Source organism: Telmatherina bonti (assembly GCF_933228915.1).
Source record: "Telmatherina bonti genome assembly, chromosome: 7".
NCBI lineage: Eukaryota > Metazoa > Chordata > Actinopteri > Atheriniformes > Telmatherinidae > Telmatherina > Telmatherina bonti.
Genome location: NC_136625.1, coordinates 16,083,509 through 16,108,041, shown reverse-complemented (window position 1 = coordinate 16,108,041; position 24,533 = coordinate 16,083,509). Strand labels below are relative to the sequence as shown.

At 38.2% G+C, this 24,533-nt stretch overlaps 6 protein-coding genes across 6 annotated transcripts; 4 read left to right on the top strand and 2 right to left on the bottom strand.

Moving 5' to 3' along the window:
* Positions 1-831: 831 nt before the first annotated feature.
* On the top strand, positions 832-3,822 carry cdcp2 (CUB domain containing protein 2; the record flags this gene model as incomplete). Its single annotated transcript, XM_079244320.1, has 6 exons — positions 832-898; positions 1,133-1,480; positions 1,949-2,290; positions 2,598-2,951; positions 3,215-3,393; positions 3,517-3,822. The coding sequence occupies 6 exons, from the start codon at positions 832-834 to the stop codon at positions 3,820-3,822; spliced, it is 1,596 nt and encodes a 531-aa protein (XP_079100446.1).
* Positions 3,823-6,194: 2,372 nt separating this feature from the next.
* Positions 6,195-9,536, bottom strand: tceanc2 (transcription elongation factor A (SII) N-terminal and central domain containing 2; the record flags this gene model as incomplete). The annotated part of the gene is made up of 4 exons (XM_079244261.1): positions 9,303-9,536; positions 9,078-9,219; positions 6,875-7,068; positions 6,195-6,383 (listed from the first exon to the last, which is right to left on the bottom strand). The coding sequence occupies exons 1-4, from the start codon at positions 9,399-9,401 to the stop codon at positions 6,195-6,197; spliced, it is 624 nt and encodes a 207-aa protein (XP_079100387.1). The 5' UTR covers positions 9,402-9,536.
* Positions 9,537-10,454: 918 nt separating this feature from the next.
* On the top strand, positions 10,455-15,081 carry tmem59 (transmembrane protein 59). The gene is made up of 8 exons (XM_079244378.1): positions 10,455-10,656; positions 10,879-10,984; positions 11,174-11,268; positions 11,356-11,508; positions 11,626-11,698; positions 12,448-12,571; positions 12,989-13,106; positions 14,410-15,081. The coding sequence occupies exons 1-8, from the start codon at positions 10,501-10,503 to the stop codon at positions 14,563-14,565; spliced, it is 981 nt and encodes a 326-aa protein (XP_079100504.1). The 5' UTR covers positions 10,455-10,500; the 3' UTR covers positions 14,566-15,081.
* Positions 15,082-16,230: 1,149 nt separating this feature from the next.
* On the bottom strand, positions 16,231-18,181 carry lrrc42 (leucine rich repeat containing 42). The gene is made up of 7 exons (XM_079244084.1): positions 17,663-18,181; positions 17,448-17,579; positions 17,239-17,360; positions 17,077-17,162; positions 16,877-16,990; positions 16,717-16,801; positions 16,231-16,634 (listed from the first exon to the last, which is right to left on the bottom strand). The coding sequence occupies exons 1-7, from the start codon at positions 18,049-18,051 to the stop codon at positions 16,342-16,344; spliced, it is 1,221 nt and encodes a 406-aa protein (XP_079100210.1). The 5' UTR covers positions 18,052-18,181; the 3' UTR covers positions 16,231-16,341.
* Positions 18,182-18,539: 358 nt separating this feature from the next.
* Positions 18,540-22,884, top strand: yipf1 (Yip1 domain family, member 1). Its single transcript, XM_079243218.1, has 10 exons — positions 18,540-18,615; positions 18,871-18,945; positions 19,192-19,349; positions 19,474-19,554; positions 19,663-19,750; positions 19,921-20,037; positions 20,156-20,322; positions 20,894-21,076; positions 21,685-21,788; positions 22,083-22,884. Exons 2-9 carry the CDS (start codon positions 18,912-18,914, stop codon positions 21,766-21,768), a joined length of 912 nt encoding a protein of 303 aa, XP_079099344.1. The 5' UTR covers positions 18,540-18,615; positions 18,871-18,911; the 3' UTR covers positions 21,769-21,788; positions 22,083-22,884.
* Positions 22,885-23,736: 852 nt separating this feature from the next.
* Positions 23,737-24,483, top strand: LOC306758434 (uncharacterized protein; the record flags this gene model as incomplete). The annotated part of the gene is made up of 1 exon (XM_079243762.1): positions 23,737-24,483. The coding sequence occupies one exon, from the start codon at positions 23,737-23,739 to the stop codon at positions 24,481-24,483; it is 747 nt and encodes a 248-aa protein (XP_079099888.1).
* Positions 24,484-24,533: the final 50 nt, after the last annotated feature.

Sequence of the window (24,533 nt, the reverse complement as noted above, 5' to 3'; positions counted from 1 at the left end):
GGTGATTTTCCAGGTGTTTTCACAGTGTAACAGCGCCATCTAGCAGGTTTGTAAAGGTATTAAAGAGACTAACAGTGTGGTCCCTGCAGTCTCGTCGCTGCTTGTAGAGCAAACATTCATTTGCAGAGTAAGCCTTGTAAAACAAACAGGTAAAGTATCTGTTTGTTACACACTCCATTCAGTCAGACTCACTGTATACATGCATTTACACTATTCAGCTACAAGCCTGGTCAAACATGGGGGAGAGAGTCATGAAATATGATCAGCACAAGAAAAAGCCATACAATGAGACCTGGCTGAGCATTAAAAGTGCAATACAACACAGATAGCGGACTATGATTCTTTACTTTTTGATATTGAAAAGTACATTAAAATGCAAATACATTCAGGAGCAACCTTTATGCAAAAAAAAGCCCAGTTTACAAAGTCTGTTCTTCTCTGTTACATCATATCCTGAGATCTTTTTGTTCTCTTGGTAATGACAGATATAATTAGTGATCTTCTTCTCTCTTTTCCTGTTTTCACCAACACCGCTCGCAGCTGGTGTTCAGTGAGCGTTTGTGTGCCTGTGACCAGCATTAAAAATGCATAACATCTTTCCAAACAGTGTCCTGACAAGCCTCTCATGCTCATTGGATATCAGTCATTAAAATTTAGCAAAGAGGGCAAAGCCGAGCCCTGGAGGCGAGTATCGGGTTCCTCGCTCAGGCTGTGGATGAATTTTTCAAAGTCTTATTTCCTCAAGGCTGTTTGCTGTGACATTGCTGTTCTGTGTCTCTGCTGGAACTGCAGTTGAGGTGTGACAAAAGCCAAATCCACAATAAAGGAAAAATGTGCCTCAGGGTGGCTATATTGACTCATTTACTTCTGCTGGTTGACAAGGCTTATTCTAAAAAAGGTGAGTTTGTCATTTGTTATCTTAGTAGAGCTCTGCTCAATTTTCATGTGGGGTTTATGTCTTGGCTACGGTATATTCAGAGAATGTTTGGCTCCAGTTTTTCACTGTCAGCATGTAATGCACTTCCATGAGTTGTGTTTGCTAAAAGTAAAATAGTCAAATAAAGAAGTCAAGGATGAGCAGTATCTCTTCCCTCTGGGTTAAATTAAACATTCTGTTTTTTGTTATGATAAGGTGTCAAATGTGGAGGAATCCTATCAGCTCCATCTGGTAATATCTCCAGTCCAAACTTCCCGGGCATGTATCCTTACAACATTGACTGTTCCTGGCTAATTGTGGTGGCAGAGGGCTCCTCCGTCCTGCTCACCTTTTACCATTTTGAGCTGGAGTACCACACAAGCTGTTCTTATGACTACATCAAAATATACAATGGCATTTCCGAGGATGAAGGAAACCTCCTTGGGACATTTTGCGGTGACATCTCTCCACCTCAGTTCACCTCTTCCTGGAATGTCATGTCTATCATTTTTCATTCAGACCGTTACGTGGCCCACAGCGGCTTCAATGTTGGCTACAGGAAAGGTAACTTGTTGTATTAAATGCAACTTGACAGTGAGAGGTTGGCTAACCGTTTAACTTTCGGCTGAGTTTGGCCTTTATTATCAGCATTATTCAAAGATTTGAAGTTTAAACCTTTTGGCCTCACCAAAACATTACATTGAAGGAGAACAATTCATTTGCAATGAGTGTTGAACATGTTATCAGATGAGCTTAGCATGTTACCAGGGTTACTTAAGGCTTATGGTTAAAAAGTTAAGCTTAAAACTGCTTATTTCTTCTTCAATTTCTTTAACATATACAGATACTATCTGTCTGGAGTTAACCAAAGGTTTTTTTTTATAGCTCTGACTGAAATCTGATCAAACCTTCAACAAATAAGAGTGCTGCAGGATCACCGTTGCTGTCACCAGTTTCCTGATTTCCTCCTAAGCAATTTTAGAACCAACCTTTCGTCAAAAGAAACTAAAAGTTTGCTTTTGCCCTCTCTAGACATGTGCGGTGGGGTCCTGACCGGGCTATCAGGTGTGATATCCAGTCCAGACTACCCTCAGGAGTACAGCAACAACGCAGACTGTTCCTGGACCATTCATGTGTCCAACACGAGTGTCGTCACCTTGGTGTTCCTGGACTTTCAGCTGGAAAACAATGAGGGATGCAATTTTGATTTTGTTGCCTTGTTTGATGGCCCGACAATAACCCACCGCCACATCGGCAAATACTGTGGGGCAGATAAACCCCCCAACATCGTCACATCTTCCAACCAACTTCTGGCAGTCTTCAAGTCAGATTTTAACATTGGAGGGCGGGGGTTCAAGGCTTACTACTACTCAGGTAGGAACATTCATTTGTGGCTGATGTTCCCTTTTAACTGTTTATGTTTCTAGTTTACTTCTGATAAGACTTTTCACAGGCTACTTATCATTTACCTTGTTAGATTTATTCAACAATTAAGTTTCCAAAAACTCTAATTGTGCAAAAGTTCCAATAAATCTAAATTACCTGCTATAAACACGAGCTTTTCTCTTTGGTGACATTTGCTTGCTCTAAACAGCCTCCTAAAATAAGAGGAGCAATAAAGTAAGCAAGCAGCACAGCTAAAATGCTCTGTTAAGTTGATTTATGGAATTTACTCCAATAGGTGAATGCCAGCAAGTCTTGTCAGCTATAAGTGGCAACTTTAGCAGTCCACATTTCCCCAACATCTACCCAAACAACATCAACTGCCACTGGAGCATCACCCTAGCAGCTGGATACCGCATCAGACTCTTCTTTCCTGTCATGGACTTGGAAGACCGCAACAGTCTATCAGATGAGTGTGACTATGACTCCGTGGCAGTTTACGATGGGGACAGCCAGACAGACACCCTGCTGGGACGCTGGTGTGGGAAGGAGCATCCTCCTTCTCTCGTCTCAAAGGGGAACAAGCTGCTGGTGGTACTCAGCACAGACAGAAATGAAGCTCACAGAGGGTTCAGCGCCTCTTATCTTGGAGGTAAAAGTACAGGCATCTGAGCCATTTCCAGAATGCAAAACTTTGCTTGTCTATTACTATAGTAACAAGAGCTATCGGACTATTAAATGTAATCATCCTGTAGAGTCTGCACATACTCACTACTCCGTACAGTGTTTACACACTAAATCTCAGCTAAATGTGTTCTTGGGATAACTAAACACACAATATCCATCTATGCAAACAACTCTCTCCCAAGTCCTTCTTAACTGCTCCTTAAAAGGTTCAAACTGTCTTTTTGCCAGTGGTGCCTGTAAACGTTAGCTGCACAAGATCAGAGTTTACCATTCTGATACCCCTGCAGTCCTTACCTCAGCTGGACCGTGAGAGTATCTACCTGGGAAACCCAACCTGTGCGGCACAGCTGACTACCACTTCATATAAAATACTCGCTCAGTTTGTCAACTGTGGTACTGCCAGCCAGGTGACTAGTTTGTATGCTGATTTATTCTACTTGCCAACGATTTACTAGAATGAGGTTGTAAAGCAAACTGGCCTCATCTTTGACTTGCTTCTGTTAACACTGTAACTAATGACCTCCTTTCAGAAACATCGGAACATCACAATGCTTGTCAACAAGCTCTACATCGATTTCTCTGATGAGAAGCAGCAAAATGTGCAAGAATACAAGGTGCAGTGCGATGCCCTGCGGAAAATAGCATCAGTGTCAATCATTTCAGCTGAGGAGCGCCGTCTGGAGGAGGAGGCCCAGCAGACGGAAAACGACAGCAGCGGCCCTGCAGCTGATCCACAGACTGAGCCTCATGACTTCAGCGATATTGTCTTCATCAGTATATGTGTTTTGGCTGTCATCCTCATGGTGATAGCTATTGTTTGGTTGGTGCTTCTTTGATGATTTTGTTCTGTTCGCATTTACCATGGGGGTTAGGGGTGTGGAACAGGGAGGGGGCTAAGTCAAAATCTCTGTGTAAGTTGACTGTTTTATAATCCAAAACATGTTCATTAAATATTATTTTTGTAATGAGTCTGAAGTTTTCCCTCTCTGAATAAAGTTTCATTCCACATTATAATTACATTTGTACTAAAATATACATAACACTGAAGATAAAAACAACTGTTTATAAATTTCATACAGTGCTCAATATAAGTTCTTTGTGCAACAAAAACAAAATCTAGCAAAGGTTTTAAACAATCTGGTAGAGGTTTATGACAATCTAACATACTTTTATGACAATTTGGCATCAGTATAGGGCCTGCAAAAACACAATAAATAGAAAATTTCAGATCTAGATTGTTAAATGAGTCAGATATATGAACAAATGTGTGAAAAATGCAATATTATGCAACATTAACTAATAATCTAAGAGTCAATACAGACAAGACTGAATGTTATGTATCTTTTGGTGTTGGTATGAAATTTATTGGTAAAATGCATGAGACCTGATAACTTGCACAGAACAACAAGCAGATATCATAGGGAATTAATGGGCAGGAATGGTATTAAGTATGAGACATCAGTCCCATATTGTCCACAACAAAATGATACTCCTGAGCAAAATTGGAAAACTTGGTTTTAAATGGCTTAGTGTATGCTCATCGAAAGTGGGCTGCCAAAGATGTAATGAACTGACACTGTCCAGACAGCTGCACTGCTGAGCAATAGGTACATTAACAATTGCACTAAATAAACCCCTTACTACATGCTAACAGGCCCGTTATTGCCAAGATGCAAAAGCTTACAAGCACCATAAAGGGAAGTTGGACTCTAGATGTGAGGAAGGCATTTTTATCAGATACGACAAGAATTGTCCAGTATGTATGGTTTACTATCCCAGCAGCAGGAAAGTAAAAAAAAAACAAAGAATTGTAGAGTTTGCATCTAGAACCAGCAAAGAAATGCCTGATGCTGGGGATGATGGTCTTGTAGATTAAATATGAAGACAATCAGTAAAAAACCTACAAGTTGGCTTGCGAATGGCAGAAAACCAGGTTGATAGAAAACAACACAGTGGTGTGATGCAGACACAGTGAAAGCAGACCAAAAGAAGGCAGAAAATGAAAACAAATCTACAGAAAGGCGCTATCCCGAGGAAAAAGCCAGATCACTATAGGGACTATATTTATGTCTTTGAAGATGATTATATTGACTACTGTTACAGACTGTGTAATGCACCTCAAACAAAGAAGCTATGACTTCAACAAACACTATCAGTGGATTATTGCTATTGATGAAGAAATACAGTGATTAAATGATAATGCAACATTTAGCCTGACAACTCTACATCAATAGTATCGTTTAAAGCATTTAAAAGTGTGCAGGTTGTTGTTTCCCTTTCAGCTTGTCCCTCTGAAGGGGTCGCCACAGCAAATCACTGCACAGGTGAATTGGCACATTTTACACAGGATGCCCTTCCTGACGCAAACTTCTGCATTTATCTGGGCTTGGGATCGGCCCTGAGAGAACAATGCTCTCTTTGGGGCTTCAGAAGCGTAGAGGAGCACATAACAAGACAAGCAGCTCTACCACCTGAGCCACTGCCACCCCACTAAAAGTTTGCAGGTACTTTCTGTAAAATAATTTGTAACTAATTACATTGTAAACTGGTCAGCTTTTGACTCAGAAGGCAGAGACGGCCATCCACCAGATCAGTTTCACTGTTTTAAACGCTAATTTCTTCAAAGAGCTTTCAGTAAATGAATCCGTCACTGCTACTCATGTATGATGGAAAAGTTATTGTACGTATGTAATCAAGAATAATGTTATATGAACGAGTGTATGAACTGGTGAATGTCATGTTTAGTGTAGCTAAGATAAGGCTAGAACAAATAAAATGTATTTAAGATAAAGTTTTAATATTCTGAATAACATCTCATGAACTAAAATGACGTGAAATGTTCTATTTAGTTCCTGTGAAGATGTGAAGCTTTAAATCCCTGACATGAGTGATCCTTGCTCATGGTCTTACTGTATCTATCAAAGAATGAACTCCAAAGCCAAAATGATCACATTTTGATTTCTTAAAATGTGCAAAATGAGCATGTACGGACAATAAAGAAAAAATGACCCTATTACAACACATTTCATCATCATTAACAGTATTACATTCATACATGTTCAGTTTACAAGAAAAGCAAACAATGTGGCACAAAATGTAAAAGTTTTGCATCTTTAAAAAAAAAAAAAAAGAAAATTTAGAAAAAAATATTTTTAAAAAGGTATGCATATAAAAAAAAACAACGTTAACTTCAGTTTAATTATTATAATTATTTTTTGTATTTAGACACCAGCTGGATGACGGACATTTTACTGTCTTTTACTTGATTTCTGATCACGGGGTTGTGTTTGAAGGCAAAAACCAGCGCTCTAACAGTCCGTCTGTATGAGCTGCTGACCAATCGGGAACTCTGGTGAAATACTTCCCTCTCGATGTTGTCTATGAGACCAGAATCCTCCTGTATGTCAGAAATAAGAAAAAAAAACACAAATGAACCACACCTACACAAGAAATATGTATGAATACAGTAGCTAGTTAGCACATCACAGTTTTCAAGCTGAGGCTCGATGAGGCAATAAAGTTGTCAGTGGACAAACTTTGAGTTGCAGTAGTTCATGTTGGTTTGGTAAATCCATATAAATTCAAGTTTTTACAAAAAAATGGCTAAAAAGTTGTCATGCATCTCTGTTTTAAAATAAGTCCCAACTATAAAACATGCTAATAGACTGTAAAAAGTTCACATTCATATGTTGCGCTTTTTTGATGCTTTGTTATCCGATGTGACACAAAATCAAACATTACTTCTTATAATGTGCTTTCACCATCAACATTCCTAGATTATCACAAACAGTAACAGATGAATGCGATATAAGTTTTAAATGTACAGAATGAGCGCAACATGAGCGTTTTTCCTGTTACACTGAACATCACCGAGATGCTCTTTCTCACCTTGACCTCCAAAGCTTCAGATAGGAGTCTTCTCGCGTTGCTCCTGAGTCCTTCGGATTGCTTGTCGGAGCGCACTTCAATAGATGGCTTATTTGAATTCTCCTCAATGAATGTCCTCCAGTCGGTGTAAACCTTTGCTGCCATTGAACTCACCTCTGGGTCCAGATGCTTTCGCATTTTGTTGACAGTGTGACCTGAGAAGAGAGATGTTTCTGTTAAGTGCTGAACTAATTTGAATAATATGAGTTTGATGGCTGACTTGTCAGATAAATGAAGAACCGTTACTGATCACTTTAAAATGCAGTCAGTTACTCTACAAATAATATGGCAATTTTGAGAATTAGTCACTTAATTTAAGCAAAATCCTATTGCCTTTTCTGTGCGCAGCCACATGAGCCTTGGCTCCAAAGGTGGCTCTAATTCCCCCCCTAAGATGCAGCAAAGAACATTTACAAAGATAAGCCTATCACTTCATTATGCAAAGCGTAACGGACACTGACAGAAACAGCTACTTTCTTTACCAACAGGAAAAGCTGACCATAAGCTGAGCCCCAGTTTTCATGCTAAAATAAGGAAGCATTCTGCGGTGCCTGCACAAAAGTACAGAGTTATAGTTTGTGCCTCTCTTCTGTTAAAAGTGCCAATTATGTACCAAGATATTACACTAAAAGCACAAAATTAAAGCATTACCTTGGACTGATGCTAGCTGTAAAAGTGGCTTTTTGATTATTTTAGAAACAACATCTATATCCTGGATTTAAAATTTGAGTGGCATTTTTTTTTATACATCCTTGCCATCTCCCACAATAAAGTTACCACTAAATGTATACAAAGATGTCATACTGTGGCATGAAGCACACCAGCTGTCTGAAAGATACAAAGCAAGATGAGGGAACCATAAAAAAAAGAAAAAAATCAATATCGTGTCAATGTTTTTTTTAAGAAATTAAAAAACAAATGTATATACAAAAAGAGGTTGATGGATGCTAAGCCTTTATCACAGTAAGTATTTTCTTAGTGGCCATGCTGAAAATGTGAATTTAAATCTGAGCAAGCTTCCTCCTTCTGTCACCATTCGTTTTTATCGCCAGCAGCATCTGATTCAGCGCTCCATCATGCTTTAAATAAACTAAAAACAACTTCATGTGAAAAGTACATCTAGCTTGGCTCAGTGATGGTGAAGTACATCTTTCCCCACAAATCGAGACAGAAGTTATCACAACTGCAGGCTGTCTGTGTGCCCGGTGCCAGGATGTCGAGCTTGCCGCTACATAAGTAAATGCATGGTAAAACTCAAGGAAAGGCTTAAATTGGAACAAGCAAATATGCAGTGCTACTGCTGTACTCAGGATTTCACAAGTCATAAGCTGGAATAAAGACTGACAGATAAGTTCACCTACATATAAGTCATTAAGCTGCTCCATCTCTGTTTCTTCACTTAAACTAACTAAATCCTGGGTCACAAGTTCCTGAAAAGACTGGATAAGTGGTGAGTTTTAAAATAAATGAGTCATCCTTGAGAATATTTCCTACCCCTGTATCAACCACTCTCTGACAGTATGTCTCTGGTCTCTTTCATTCTGACTCACTAAAGTGGCAGTTCTGATGATTATAGTGATGATGTTCTCCTAAATTACAAAAAAAAAAAAAAAAAGCTCAAAATCTTCTTTTTTTTTATGCAAATAGTCTGTCAACTTCACAATTCAAGACAGGAGGAATATACGATGTGTGCATTCTGAGATTATTTTTATTTCTTTATTTTATTGACTCCGTTATTACAATGTTAAAACTAAGGTGCACTTCTCTGTTTAAAATAATCTCAGAAATGAGTGACACATTAGACCTGGCAGGGCAGCCACACATCCAATATCAATATGCACAAGGCTGGATTATCCAATGGACATTATGGGCACAGGCCCAGGTGCCCACACCTACCTGGAACCCATGTGGGGCAAACACCAGCAGTTTGGACATGAAGCAAAATGTACATAAAAGCCAGATAGTTACACCACAGTCTTTAGTCTATTGCTACTGGTACCACTGGCTGAGAGATGTTAGAAATGTTGTTTCACAGTGTATCATTTACAATTTTCACAATGTCGCAGTGCGGAAGGGGCCCCGTAACACTCTCGGCCCAGGGGCCTCTGCACTTTTAATCCGGCACTGAATATGCAGTGCAATCAGTAAAGTTCCCTTTGTGTACCTATTCTGGTGGACTTGAGCACCTCCCTGGATGGGATCTTCTTTGCCAGCTCTGTTAGGGCACCAAGCAGGTTTTCCTTGGTCTGTTCTGGCAGCTCCAACGTGGACTTGTATCGCATGATGTCTTCTATTACGACCACCCTCTTGAGAAGAAGAAACACAATAAGTCTAGCTGTGTACATCTGTTATATATCCAGTTCAGTCCCATTGATGTTCAGTAGCTCACCCGGAGAGATTCAATTGTTGTTTGTTTGTAAACTTTTTCGCCACTCTTTGGTTGTGTTGGTGTTTCGCCCTTTGGGAGTCGAACCACAAACTTGTCCATCTTCAAACTCAAAGACCTATCACTTTGTAATCTAAAAGAGCCTGAGCTAACTACTGCTAACTGTTGCAAGCAGTTTCCTGGTTATACTTAATCTGGCAAACTCTTACCAGTGTTTTAAATGAAGAGATTAAACACATTGCCTTGCTCGAGTTAAGTCATTTTCCCACACGCTGTGAATAAACATCTTGTTTGTGTATTTGAAACGCTGATAAATGATTTATTTGGTTAACCTAACAATAGCTGCGTTACAACAATGGCAGTGCTGCCTTCAGGTACGCTAAGGAAAAAACATAACAAGAGAGCACAGCCAGAATGATGAACATTTGGAAAGTTTGAATGTGGATTATACTCAAACCAATAAAATAATTTCTTCATAAACATGTCGATGTTGTCCTGTAATCTAATCAGTTTAAGTTCCACACAGCTACTTTTTTTTGTTTACACATAATTTGTAATTGGGTTATTTGAACGTTTCTGTTTTTGTTTAACTTTTGTAATGAGACAACTTAAACTGTAAAAATAATCCTTTGCATGAGCATGAATTTCTCATACTGACACCAACACAATTCAGTCAACATCTCTGTAACCTTACCCAAAGGTTAAAAAAAAAAAAAAAAAAAAAAAAAAAAAATCAACTTATAATTGTAAAGCAAGTGTTTACTTATCGATATAAATGGTCTGAAGGGGGGCTTTTATGAAAACAATGTGTCACGTTTAATATTGCGCTCTCCTCAGCAACAATGTTTCAGGCCAATATGAGCTTCAACTGGAAAAAAAAAACATGCATAACTGCAGTTGGCATAAATGTGCAAAAAAATCAACTCAGTTGAAAGATGATATGATGAAATGCTAGCTCTGCTCCTGTATATATTTTATTTACTGTAAAAGACATGTGCCTTTATATTTCAAGTCGACTAACTTACATACTTCCTCATTTTTTTAAATGTGTTAATGAAAGGTTGCACATTTATGAGGACACTTGAACGTCGCAAAACGACCAGAAGTTCTCGCTCGTTGCTTTGTTCCCGCGAGAACACAACCCGATTAAGGAGAACAAGGAAAGGGAGCGTGTTGTTTTGTTTAGGTTTTCACATACAAAATGGGGACGCTTTCCTCTTTTGGTTGTGTTTTTGGACTCTCCGCTCTATTTGCATTTACATTAGCATCATCAGATGTGTTTGACAGTGTTTTGGGAAACACAGCATCTTGTCACAAGTCATGTGAAATGACATACAGTTTGCACACGTATCCACGGGTGAGTACTCGTCTAGCTCGAGCAAGTCATAACAGCTAGCTTTAGCTCAGCGAAATTGTTTACGTTTGCATTTATCTTTTCTGTCATTTTGTATTTCTTTCTGTCATTTAGACATTATTTTTTGCTTATGATAGTTTGTAATTTAAGTTGAAGTGTGTCATCTTCCACAGTCGCTACTTGTCGAGGCATTCAACTGGTCCTTTCGCTTGTTTTGGTTTTTAGGAGGAAGAACTGTATGCTTGTCAGAGAGGTTGTCGTCTCTTCTCCATTTGCCAGTTTGTTCGTGACAGCGAGGATTTGAATCACACCAAATCTGAATGTGAATCAAGTAAGGCATGCACTGAGCATTTGGGCTATTTAAATTCCCCTCTGAACAATGTCCAGGCCTCTAGGGCGACATATGTCATCATTTTAATTGTCGACAGCGTAGCCATAAAGTTTGTGCGTGCGTTCAACCTTCATTTAATTTAATCCTGTTTCCCCATCTGCTTCATTTCACCACTTCAAACTCATGCAGCCTGTCGGGAAGCGTACACCCAGTCAGATGAGCAGTATGCCTGCAACCTGGGCTGTCAGAATCAGCTGCCCTTTGCTGAGCAGAGGCATGAGCAGGTATGACCATCTCTCAGCTGTCTGTGTGGTTGCAGACATCCCATGTGAAACTAAAAATACAATGCTTTATTTCCCCCCTCCTCATAGCTGGAAGCCATGATGCCCAGGATTCATCTTCTGTACCCCCTGACGCTTGTCAGAGGTTTTTGGGACGATGTAATGAGTCAGGCTCACTACTTCATCACTTCCACTTGGACTTTCTACCTCCAGGCTGATGATGGAAGAGTAGTTATTTTCCAGGTACGATAGAAGGATGAGCTGTTCGAGCTAAGATTCTGCATGCAAACCTTTTCTCATTATTCAGAAAAGTTAAAAAAAAAAACAAAAAAAACTTGTTTCTTTTTTTATGCTTAACAGTCCGAACCACAAGTCAAGATCTTCTCCCAGATTGAGCTGGAAAAAGATGTAAAAGAAGAGCCCCAGAAGAACTGTAAGTACTAACCATTGTATTCCACTGTAGTGTAAATATGACGATAACTACACACATTTTTAGCCAGTCTCATCTGGAAGACATTTGTTGTGTTGTAAAATATAAATCATACTAAACACAAGTTTAAAAAAAGACTTTTATTTCTGGCCAACAAATAACAGACATTTCACATTTATTGATTGGCATTGTTGATTTATTATGGAGAGGTAAAGCCATGTTACAGAAGCCATATGTACGCACCGCCCTAAAAAGCGGATGTATATCGATTTATGGAGTAAACTTGTGAAATGGACGAAGTGATGATTAAAAGTCATGTATTAATAATTTCCATTTTTTTTAAAAATGAGAAGGAATTGTTATTGGATAAATATAAAAAAAGGAAAACGATCCATAACTTAATTTGTTGTTTTAAAATAGTCTTTTGACTGGTGATTCAGTATGTAAAGGTTTGCTATATAATTGTGTAAACAAAAGACTGTAAATAAGGAGTAGTATCTAAATAAGCCTTGGGCTTCCTACTGCTCTTTCTCAAACAAGGAACATTGTTACGCAAATGTGAATTTTTGTTCTTGTTTGTGTTTGAGATAAATAATAATTAAAAAAAAGAATGCATTGGTATAAAAGCACTATACAATTTATTGTGCTCTAAATGTCTTTATCATCATGTTTACAGACTGCAATGGAAATGTAAACATGAAATGTGTGATATTTACCGATACATAAATATGCGTTTATTTTTTGTTTTAAAGTTCCTGGGCTGAGCAGCCCAATTTACAAAGAATACCATCGCACATTGATCCAAGAGAGAGACAGAGATATGACCGGTGACCGTCGCTATGATGATGAATACAACATCTTCAGCTGTCTTTCAAGGTTTGCTTGCAAATTTCTATTTTATTCACTTTCTTTCTTTGTTCAGACACTAGGTCTATTAAAAATAAAAGAAGAAGAAGAAAATAAAATACAGACATAGAAACATATTTAAAAGAGACATGTGTACCAGTGCTTCCACTTAGCAGACTGATATCTCAGGCTGGATGAACATTCTTATAATCCCATTACAAGATCCATCAAGACGACATAAATTTAAACATCAATCGTCTCAGAAGAGCATGAAATATGATAAACTGTGCATTACAATGAAGTTCACAAGCACTATGCTCTCTTGGTTTCCACAGAAAAATGCAGAGACAGTCATCATATCCAATGAAATTGCTCTATCAAAGAGTGGCTTAATGGAGGCATTCTCAGTGAATCTACACATAATTACATTTTTATTTCTCTCCTTAGGAGCCCTTGGTTGCCAGGGTGGATCCTAACCACGACCTTGATCCTGTCTGTGTTGGTCCTCATCTGGATCTGTTGTGCCACAGTGGCTACTGCGGTGGATCAATATGTGCCCGCTGAAGTAAGCCATGTAATATTCTTTAGACTTTCTCTTTTAAGATCCCTCATAAATACTCACATGTTTTCTGAACAAAATAAAACTGCCAGACTTGTGTATTTCCTTGAAACAGTTTTACCAAAAAAGTTTCACATCTTGAACTTTATTATAAATTGCTTACTTTGCCTTATGTGCATAAAATGTTCTTGTGATGATCTGGTTTTATGAGAGCTAAATGGGCTGATGAGGGATACAGAGTGCAATTTCTGGGAATCATTACAGTGAAGCTTTGTGTCCCTGTTGCAACACACCTGGCTCAAATATAATTGTTCATATAAAGCTTTTTGCAGAACTTGAAAGCCAGCTGTTGGGAGAGTCATTTAATTTGAATAAGTTGTGTTTATAGCAGAGGAAACCTGGAGGACACTGACCCAAGACTGCCAGAGTTGTACAGTTGCTGTTTTATTCGTGTTTGACCTCAAGTTTAAGTTTGCTCACTGTGAGAAGAGTTGTTGAACAAGTTTAGCAGCACAAATGGAAAAAGAAACCGTTTCATTCTTTCTAGTTTTACGTCTGTGCAGTAACTTCAGAGTTGATGCCAATAGCGGATTTACCTTGTTTAGCACAAAAATGGTCAAATGAACACAGTTTAGTTTACTGTGCAAGAGCAAGAAACCAGTTTAACTTGGAAGAGGCTACCATTTTTCGGCTGGGGGGTGGGGGTGACCTCCTGCGGAGCCATATTTGTATTTGGCTTTGGTTCAGATTAAACAAGTATGAGGTAATTGGATCATTTTAAGATGTATTTTACTGAATAAACCTGCCCTTGGGGAAGAGGGAATTCTGGAAAGGCCTAGTCCCTAATCATCCGCTTGCTCGCTACAGGGACCAGGAGCTGTTTGGTTAAGTTGTCTTGCAGTTTTTGTGCCCTTCATCTAATTATCAGTTTGTGTTTAGTAGCTTGTAAAACCTGTTTATTACATACAACAGATAATTACAGATTGTTATCTTGTACAGGTGAGATTGCTTGGGGAGAAGGCAGCAGTCAGAGAATCAGAGAAATGTCAGTTTCAGATTGTTTCTCAATCGTTCTGATCTGAAGCAGAATTAAAAAGAGGTGAAGGTTTTATTTTTTAAGTAGAAGTCATATAGTAAAAAGGTATCTAAGTGGTTATGTGAAACCGATGAATGGAAATGCAGAACATGAAGCGTTTCTCTTTCTAGATGAAGCTTTTTTTCTTTTCTTTATTGGAGGCTGAAAGTTGTTTTTGTAATGGAGTTAAAAAGTTACCTGCTAATCAATGCTACGATTTCCTGCTGCCTACAGAAATTGAGCATCTATGGTGACGAGGAGTACATAAAAGAACAGAAACTGACTCCATACCCTGCGTCCTCCCTGCTTATCATCACCTCCAAAGGGCCGGAGGAGGAGGAGGCAGGACCACTCCCTTCCAAAGTGAACCTGGACCAGTCAAACATCTAGAAGCCAAAGTTGCACCGCATAAGGGATTTTTCTTCTCCATGCATTATCTGTAGTTAATTTTCGCTCTCTGGTTTCATGCCTGTGATGCTTGTGGGGTTCACAGGACTAACAGGGGCTTTTGTATCGGGTGATGAAATGTCAGTGATACATTTGAAGCTTTTCAACTTTTGGATGATTTGAAGAAAAAAAAAAACCTGTATTGGTATAATTGAGGCATTAAAGTATATTTAGGAATGATGAGTCAAGATTTCAGGACTTTTTTTTTTTTTTTTGCATTTGTGTTGTGTGCATTTGATCTCTGCTGGTGTGCTTATTTGACTGTTTGAATGGACTCTGTGCTTGATGTGATACAGGCTTTCCCAAAACTCAATAACTGTTGATAAGATAGATGCTGCACACTCTTCATTTGTTCTCATGTTTCTATTGCAGTGATATCAAGACATTAATGAATTTTACAGTAAAATTCTATGTTTGTTATTGATAGTGACGGTACATACAGTAAGTCTTTCTTGCTTCACTGTGTTCTTTTAACAATAAATTATAATTATTAAAAATGAACCTGTTGAATGTTTCTATTTCTTCCTTGAGCTGCCTTAAACAGTGACTTTGTAGTTTGTTATGGAAAATAAGTGTTAACATGAGTATTTTAGCCTTAGAAGAGGGGAAAAAATGGACCATGTTCTTTGGGGGACTTCAGTATTTTCAGGGATCATTGCACCCCCGGTGTTATGTTACAATGAGCACAGATTCTCTATTGTTTCGTGTTCTGCTAGACTTGCAAACCTATTCTGACTAGCTGTATTTTTAAGTTAATTTTCATGTTTTTTCTTGTGGATGCTGCAACCTTTGTGTGAATGGAGAAAAAAAAACACTGATTATGTATGATGATGGTGGTTATTCTCCATCATTCCTTCTCACTCCGTATGAAATCAGATCTTAGCATCAATGCACAGCTTTTTTTTTTATTGTACATTTGAAGAAAACGTGTCCCTTTTTCTCCCTTTACTGTAGATATAGCTAGCCTTTTGCTTCGTGCCCCAGCTGTTAAAGCTGAAGTATCCTCTGCTCTGGCACTCACTCAAATATTTCATCACTAAAATGACTCGGGACAACAATTACACAGCCGATACAAAGAGACTGAATTCTCGGGAGAGCCCCATTAGACCTCTGAGCCCACCTTCTTGCACTCTGCTGCAGAGTTTTTCTGTTTTGGCACAGTTCCAAGCCTTCAGGTTAGCCGTGTGGTAATTTGATTTTGAGAGGAACTACGTTGATTTTACACATCAAAGTGTGTTAAGAAGTCTTTTGGAGTGCTGCTGGATTTAGGTGACTGTGTGAAGTCATTTTGTATGAAGTCTCAAAATAAAGCCTCAAACTGTGCCTCAAGATTGAAATGTAAATACAGTCAAAGCTGTGCAGTGAGAAAGAAGCAAGATTAATAGACAACACAGCACCTGCTACTGGATCTCTGCAGGTGACTTGTGCTGCGGCTTAGAATAAGCAAGAAATTAATACTTTCACCCTTCCCCTAGATTGGGCATAAATGTAATGCATGCTGCGTATTATGTTTGCACTCATCCAAAATTCTCTTTGACTATGGTTTTAAAAATACAAAAAAAACATGGTAAAAGTAAAACTTTATTTATAAAAAGAAAATATGCAGAGTGTCACAGCAAAATGCTTTCAACAGAACAAGGGTGAATCATCCAGAGATGATCCTGGTTAACAAGTAGCTAATTACTTTCTCTTTTAGGAGATCCTGTTTGGGTGTACGCCTTAGTAGCTGTTTAACAAGTCTATGTCCTCTGCAGTTAGAGCTAATGGAGATGAACGTTTTGTTGGAGGAGTTTGATGTGATGCAACATCCTTTACTGGTTCCGGCTTCCTTTTTTTGTTGTTGTAGTAGAGAGACTTCACATGAGTTTCTGTTGTTGAAGAAATCTGTTTCTCTGTTTTGTGGTTGGTTGTTGCAGGTCTGTAGAAATGGAGTTTTTCACTGTTTGCCTCCACACCATCAGCAACCACGGGTGGCGTGTTTAGAACATCTCTGACAAACTTCTGCCTGCCAACTACAGAAAACAAATACAATTAAGTGTTTTCTTGTGAAGAAATATCTATTCATTAACATAATGCATAATGTAATAGGCTTACAAAAGCGAAGCGCAGCTATCCTCGAGTCTTCAATTTTCTTCTGTTTTGGCATCTGTGAGCCATTTATTTCCCACTGAGTTACAACCTTAAAATAGGTCAAATGTCAATTCATGTTGCCAACAAATTCTCCAGACTTTTATTAGTGTCTGAAAATATTCACCTGGTCTGCCCAACCCTCTGTTTTGCATCCTGAGTGATCAAATGTATCCAATGGTTTCTCTGATTGAATTAGACCCAACAGGTTCCATATGGTTGCATTTAATCTTGTGCCAAGCTGCATGTACAAATAACACTGAATTAGTTGAATCATGAAAAAAAAAAAAATCAGAGTCAAATATTGCATGCAGTCTTTGCTCTTACCTTCATATTGGTCTCAGATGCATTAAGCTTGTCAAGCTTTGGGAGGCATGTGAGGTATCTGAGAGCCCTCTCTGAGAGGGGATTATCTGTGCAAGAAAGAGATAAAGTAGATGCATTAAATCTGGAAGCCATAGTACCTTTTGTCACACTGAAGCCACTAACAGGAAAGATCCAGAAGCTGAAGACAGTCCAGTCCCTTCCGCATCATTCGGATAGGTGCTGTCAGTCTTTGCAGGCCAGCATCTGACAGACTGTTACCACCAATGAAAAGCTGAGTAAGGCTGCTGAGGAGGAAAGGCACAACTGTTAGTAACATTTACTCTGGATTTCTTCTGATCATTTTTATGAATTAGAACTGAGAGTGGTCTTACCTTGCCAATGAGGTGGATGTCAGATGCTGGAAAATCTCGTGATTATCACCAAGTCTGCAGCCAAACAAATCCAGAGACTTCAAACTATGAAATGCTCTGACCTCCTCCATTCGCTCATGCAGGAGTGGAAACCTGCAGAAATGAGGTAGAAAGAGGGTCAAACTGCTGGTCACTGCAGAGAGAGATAGAAGTTGTGGAGGCATAACGTCACAAACCTATTTCTTAGACAAAGAGATCCAAGCAGCATCTCCCCATATGCATCACTGAACAGCTTCAGGACTTTTGGAGAAATATCTGGGTTTAAAAATACACGACTCTCCTCTGCTGCTACAAACACTTTATAACCTATTTGCTCTGGGAAGCCAACCAGAGAGTCCACGTGGTGGATGTTGTCAGCAACAAACAACAAACTGATATCAAAGAGTGATTTGGTGGTGTATCTCAGACTTCCTTCTTCATTGTACGTGAATATGTAATGCTCTTTCCTGAGCAAAAACGGATTTGTCCTTCTGCATGACGACGCCGGTTTTGGTTGTGCCAAGATTATGCCCCCGACCCGACGAAGGGTACCCTTTTCTCGGACATAAATAGTGCTGTTATCCATTGTAGAAGTTTTGTGGATTTAAATGGGAAGAAAGTGACACAAACTCAGGAGTGCGCTGATAGAAGTGGCTAGCTAAGCCAGAACCCCGATTAAAAAGAAAGAAAAAATATTCCGCAATTGTTCAATAAACTAATTTATGCCCGGCTATATATTCAGGCAAGGCTGTGCATTTTATAAAGCATATTTAAGAATCGAAATGTAATTTTAATCCACGTATATGATTCCTGGCTGTTCCCCGGTAGCATACATTGCAATGCCGCTCTTTGCTAGCTCATTTCAAACTAAGAGCCCATAAATAATTTATGGTTTATTATTGACCAATAAATAGCTAGAATTCTTCTCAAGATGCAAGAGTTTTAAACATAATTATCTTTTACAAACATTATAATTGACCTAACCAGTATCTTTCAATATATGTTCAAGTTAAAACAATTAAATCCTTACTTTGAAAAACGTCAGTAACCGGAACAAGGCTTGTTTACATGGCTGTCACTTCCTGCTGCTATCCGGTTAAGCTAGCTTAAGGAAATCAAATTCATTTTGGGCGTTTTGCTTGAGAATTTGGTAAGTTTCCTTCAAAACAAGTCAACAGCTATTTCCAATTTGTGTATATATATATATCAGCAATATCCTTGATACTGTAGCAACTGTCAATTCAAACTTAGATTTCAAATTGCAACTCTTTAGCTAACTTTAAGTGAACGTTCTTTTCCCTAAATGTTAGCATTAGCAAATATTACACCTTAAACAAATATTACACGGAAACATTGAAAATAAGCTGCTCTAAGTTAAGTTTTTGCTTTTGTGTTGTACTTTCAGTGCCAACAAATTATTGTGGGACAAACATCGTGGAAAGGGGAATGGCGTCTGACAATGATCCATTTCAGTTTCGGGGTGAGTTGTTTTCTACAGACATGTTTGGAAAAAATAAATAGTTTAAACTCCGATTCCCCAAATCTAGCCATGCATTTGTGGATGCAGCTGAAATAAATATTATCTCAACATTTGATATGCTAACTTAGAATTGCTTTTACCTTAATGCCTCTTTTGTTATTAAATTATCTGTGGCCATTTTTTAATTATTTGTTTTTTTTTTTTGTCTGTCTCACTTAACATTTTTCGGTTCACTTGTTAAATTAGAATTTGAGGAAGCAGGCAATCTTTTGGAAGCCAATAAAGATGCAGTCACCATTAGCATTGATGATGAAGATCAGAAGCCCCAGAGACAACAAAATGCTGCTGGTTTTGCTCCATACGCTGCTGATGAAGACCCTCTCAGCACTGATGACAAAGCAGAGGTCTGGACAAGACTTGTATTCACTGACAGAATTAATCATTTATCACTATTACATTTGGCTTAGTACATCAAACATTGTGTCAATGAATTTACTGTTTTTTGTTGTTGTTTGTTTCTTGTCAAAGCTTCTCTCCGGACAAAAGAAGAGTGCCCCTTTCTGGACGTTTGAGTATTATCAAAGATTTTTTGATGTTGAGACTCATCATGTAATACTTTTTAAAACATGAATTTGAAATGTAAAATGATTAAAAACAAACTGAATGGTCACTTTCTTAAAATAATTTTTAATAGTTTCTTTAAAACAACATCTTCAGGTGAAGGAGAGGATCATTGGATCAGTCCTGCCATGGCCTGGAAAGAACTTTATTCAGTTTTATCTTCGAAAAAATCCTGATCTTTACGGTTAGTTCTCTTATAGTTCTAACATTTTGGCTAAAATACTTTTCTGTTCCTTTGTTTCCTTTTTTTCTGCACTCTTTCTATTCTATACTTTGGTTAGCTTGTAAGATTTGTTATAATGGCTTTTCTGTTGCCAACAGCATAGGGTCATTCATTCATAAATTTGGTTTTAGGACCGTTCTGGATTTGCACCACTCTCGTATTTGCTGTTGCCATTAGTGGAAACATATCCAACTTTGTGTTCAACTTTGGCAACTCACATTACAGATACACCCCAGAGTTTGGAAAAGGTAAGATAACTAACATGGTTCTTTTTTTAATCCGAACATGTAAATAGATAGATTGATAGATATAAAGAATAAGAATGAACTTTTCACTGTTTGTCTTTGAATTTGTTGCATTTTGCAGTGACCATAGCTGCTACAGCCATCTTCAGCTACGCCTGTTTAGTGCCTCTTGCTCTGTGGGGTTTGCTGCTGTGGAGAAGCAACAAGATCATGAACTTGGTGTCATTTTCATTTATGGAGATTGTCTGTGTGTACGGATATTCTCTGTCAATTTACATACCTGCAGTGGTAAGCCCTTGAATTTAAATGCAAAATGCAAGCAATAACAAATATTAACATTCAAACTGCTCTGCCATAATATGCATCTTTTTTAAAACATTAACTTTTTTAAAAGTTTAATATTCAACATTTTATAGTGAAACAGATGAGTTGATGAAAAGCTGTTATTCATTTTCAGAATTATGTGTAATTATGTGAGTTATGATGTACTGTGGTGTAGAATGGCTGCTTTACATCTTTAATAATCTTGACTGCTTTGTAATGTTTTACTAATTGTATAGTGACACATGGAAAAAAACAACTTTTTTTGTTATTATAACAGTTTTGGCTAAATTTGTGAACTCCAGATTGACAATCCAATTTTAGTCTGTTCTGGGGTTTGACTGTATCTTTGTCTATGCTTCAGTTTCTGTATATTAACACCTAGTCAGCCAGTTGAACTTTCTTATATGCTCTCCTTTAAAAATTGTGTCAGCAAATACCTGTGCAATTGCAATATCATTGTATCCTCTGATATTTTTTTCTTTGTATGCTGAAAACATAAAAATATTGTTGATATCTTGTTACATTTCTGTTCAAGGTGCTGTGGATTCTCCCATATGAATGGTTCAGATGGTGCTCCATCGTAGTGGCGCTCTGCCTCTCTGGCTCTGTCTTAGTGATAACCTTCTGGCCTGCAGTAAGAGACGATCATCCCAAAGTCATCGTGGGAATCGTGTCGGTCATTGTTTTGCTGAACATCCTACTGGCTGTAGGTTGTAAGGTAATAACTCGCTTAAGTTGCTACATAAGAATAATAATAATGAATAATATTTTTTTAAAAACCACAAAGATATGGAAAAAAATCTGGATGGAAAAACAGGATGCACTGTCCTGCTTCGGCATATTGTTTCTGTTAATTCTTGCTGCCTTTCCATCTTGGTGTGGATATCAATGATTGACTCACTCTAATTTGTTCTCAGTGATCTCAGCATGGCTAAGCTTTGACCCAGCTTGTCTATGTCAGTCACAGACTACATTACAGTGCCATTTTTGCGTGTCTCATCCTTTGTGTTTGTGGGAAATGAATGCACCCGATGGTATCAGGTTAATCCCCTCTGGGGGAGAGCCTTCAGTGGAAACTTTGCCCACATTTACCAACTTGTGTTGTGAACAGGCTGTTAGTGGAATTCTTAACATGAATGTTATCAGGCCCACAGGGGTATCACATGTTTTCACATCTATGTAATTAGTCTACAAAGTACTGTTGCGCTTTATCTGAAGGGAGACGAAGACAAATGGTCTTCTACACACTTACTCGGAGTTAACTTTTGATCTCTGTTGATTAGTTGTTTACTGTGTACAGTTTTTCTTATTTTCTTGCTTTTTCAGACCTATTTCTTTAGCAATCCCCAGCCACCACTACGAAACGGTTCTCTCAGCACAGTGGCAGTCAGTCCAACGTCATCGACATGAAAGCCTTGCATTGTGTGAAGGTAAAAAAAAAAAAGAAAAGAAAAGACAACACAAAGAAGAACAAATAATACAGGTTTAACCTGCTGTATGTAAATCCTATTGTAATTTACAACTCATGCATTCTGTTGTCATTTTCACTGGGAGAATAATGATATTTCTCCTGCAGTTGCAGCCCTACATTTTTGGCCTATTTTTATGTAGTTTTTCTGTGTCATGTTTACCTGCTAGAGTTGATCATTTGACACCGGACTTCCTCTGCATAATTTCTCTTTCCCAAACTAAGCATTATTCCTTTTTTTTGTGTTTAATTGCAGGCTCTCCTGTTGCCTTATTAGACTCAGGTTGCTGTGCTGATGAAGTCATAGGACGTCTGGATTTCACCCTCATTCGGACATTCCGGCTTTGCGCCTGTAAAAGCCTGCTTGTAGGCTTGTTGCAGCGGCGTGACCTCGGAAAATGAATACTGGTACCAAGTATGTTATTTCTAATGGGATGAGCTGTAACTTGCTTAACGTTAAGCAGGGTATGGTATTACCCAGCACACAAGATCTGTTTATAGTCTTGTACAATTAAACATTATGATGTTAAGATAATTTTTAGATGACCAGTTCTTACATTAATGGTGGCAGCGTCAACGATGTTTTGTATATGCATTTCTCTTACATACCTATAATAGGAACTGGCAGATCTATTTTCTGGACATAATTAAATACATAAAGAGTTACTGGTGATGGTGAGATACTTGAGGATTACTTATTATGTAACCTTTAAAGTTAAAGGAGTTTTGTTTTTTTTTCTTTTTAAGTGCTCTCAACTCGTTCCAAATTTCGATCCTAAGTTTTCGGGAAGGGGGCTCTGTAAATATTTTATTACTTATTTGTTATGACAAACGACATGTAATAAAATTTATTAAATTCAATATCTTTTGATTCATGTTTAATTGTGGTTGTGGCAAGCTTTTATATTTTTTTCAAATAAACTTAATTTTATTGTTTTCATTGACCGCTTGTAAAGGAAAAAAAATCTTCAATTTCAACAGAAATAAAATTTAATATTTGATCAAATAGTAGTATTTGATTCTTGTCCAATGTTTGTCATTTGTAACATCAAGTTGTTTCCTTCCAAATTGCTAATAAAAATGCCAGTTTGTTGGATAAAAGCGTCTAACAGTAAATGACTGAAGATTTATGGGAATGTTGTTTTTTTTTTGTTTTGTTTTTTTTGTTACTACTTTTTCTTGCAGTGCACATCCATGCTTTGGCTGGATAACCTTAAACCACCCTAGCTCCCACACATGTCGGCAACGTGACTCTTCTACCTGCTCTTGTCAACATTAAAGGCTGCCAGTTCGTTTTAACAGTTAGACATTTAAAATATTTAAGGGAGAGATGGTAACCAAAACTCTCAACATTTCAAAGAGTGAGTTTAAAAGTGGCTTAAATTTGGCTGCCATCACCTCTTTTCCATCTCATCCATCTGAGCTGTCTAGTGGCAAAGCAAGCTGAAAGAATCTGTCACTGTCACAGTTTGGATACACAGATCACCTGCTGTGGAAAATGTTGCGTACTGTACGTGACCACATGCAGGCATGCAGCATGTGGTCTGCAAATTGCATGTCGGAGTTCGACATTAAGGTTGTGTTTATTATATCTGCCTATTAACTGGTGCCACGTTTTTAGATTAATTAACAAAAGAGGAGGAAAAACTGGGTTACTTGAAACGGTGTCAAAGGGGTGGTGGCACCCTAATTAATGGTCATTCTAGCCCCAGCTTTGAGTTACACTAGAGCAACCTATCTAACAGATAACCCTTAGAGAGGAATGTCACCTGCCTCAGTCTCATGCAAGGAACAGCTCCAGCTTAAGGACTATTGGATTGCTTGTACTTTTTTTTTTCTGTTTTTTTTTTGTTGTAGAGAATGTATTTGAAATTTTTCCTTATATTGTGATTTCAACTCATTTCCAAAGGATGGCCGCCTCAAATGGCAAAAGTGAAAAAGTGTCCAAATTTGAGACACTGAAACTTTTGGAAAAATGCAGAAAGGAAAGAGATGATGCCCTGCACAGAGAAAGTGTTCTTAGAGAGAAACTCAGGCAGTACGAGTCAAGGATGCGTTCAACTGAGGCTCTGAAACAGAAGCTGAAGACACTGACAATGGACAACAAGGATCTGAGGAAACAAGTGAAGGTCCTTCGAACTGAAATTGGACTTGAGGGCAATCCCAAGTTCAACGGAAAGACCACCAAGGACATAATTAATGACTTGCATGAAAAGGAGCGTGAATGCAGTTCCCTTGTAGAGAAAGCTGGAAAACTGAGTCTGACTATTGATGACTTGACTTCAGAGTTGGCAAATACAGTCACCTCTAAGACACTTTTAGAGGACCAGGTGCAGTCACTACAGCAAAACCTCAAGGATATGACCAATAATCAACGCCGCCTTTTGAAATTGTGGGAAGACAAGAAGAGCCAGAGGGAGCAACTTGCACTTCCTGCAATTGGACAGAAGCCATCGACCCATAAAGGAGTTCAAACTGACATGTCCATCAATTCATCCCAAAAGCTTCCAGCAAACGCTTTTGAGACCAAGTCATTTTCTCGGGACAGTGACAAGAAAAGTGTTATGGATAAACATAGTTTTCCATCTTATGGAAATGGGTTTCACCATGACAAAAAATCTTTCATCCATGATGAACCTAAAGGAATTAAGAATTGAGTCACTGAATTACATTCATAAATACTCTACAGTGAGAAAGAAAACCAGAG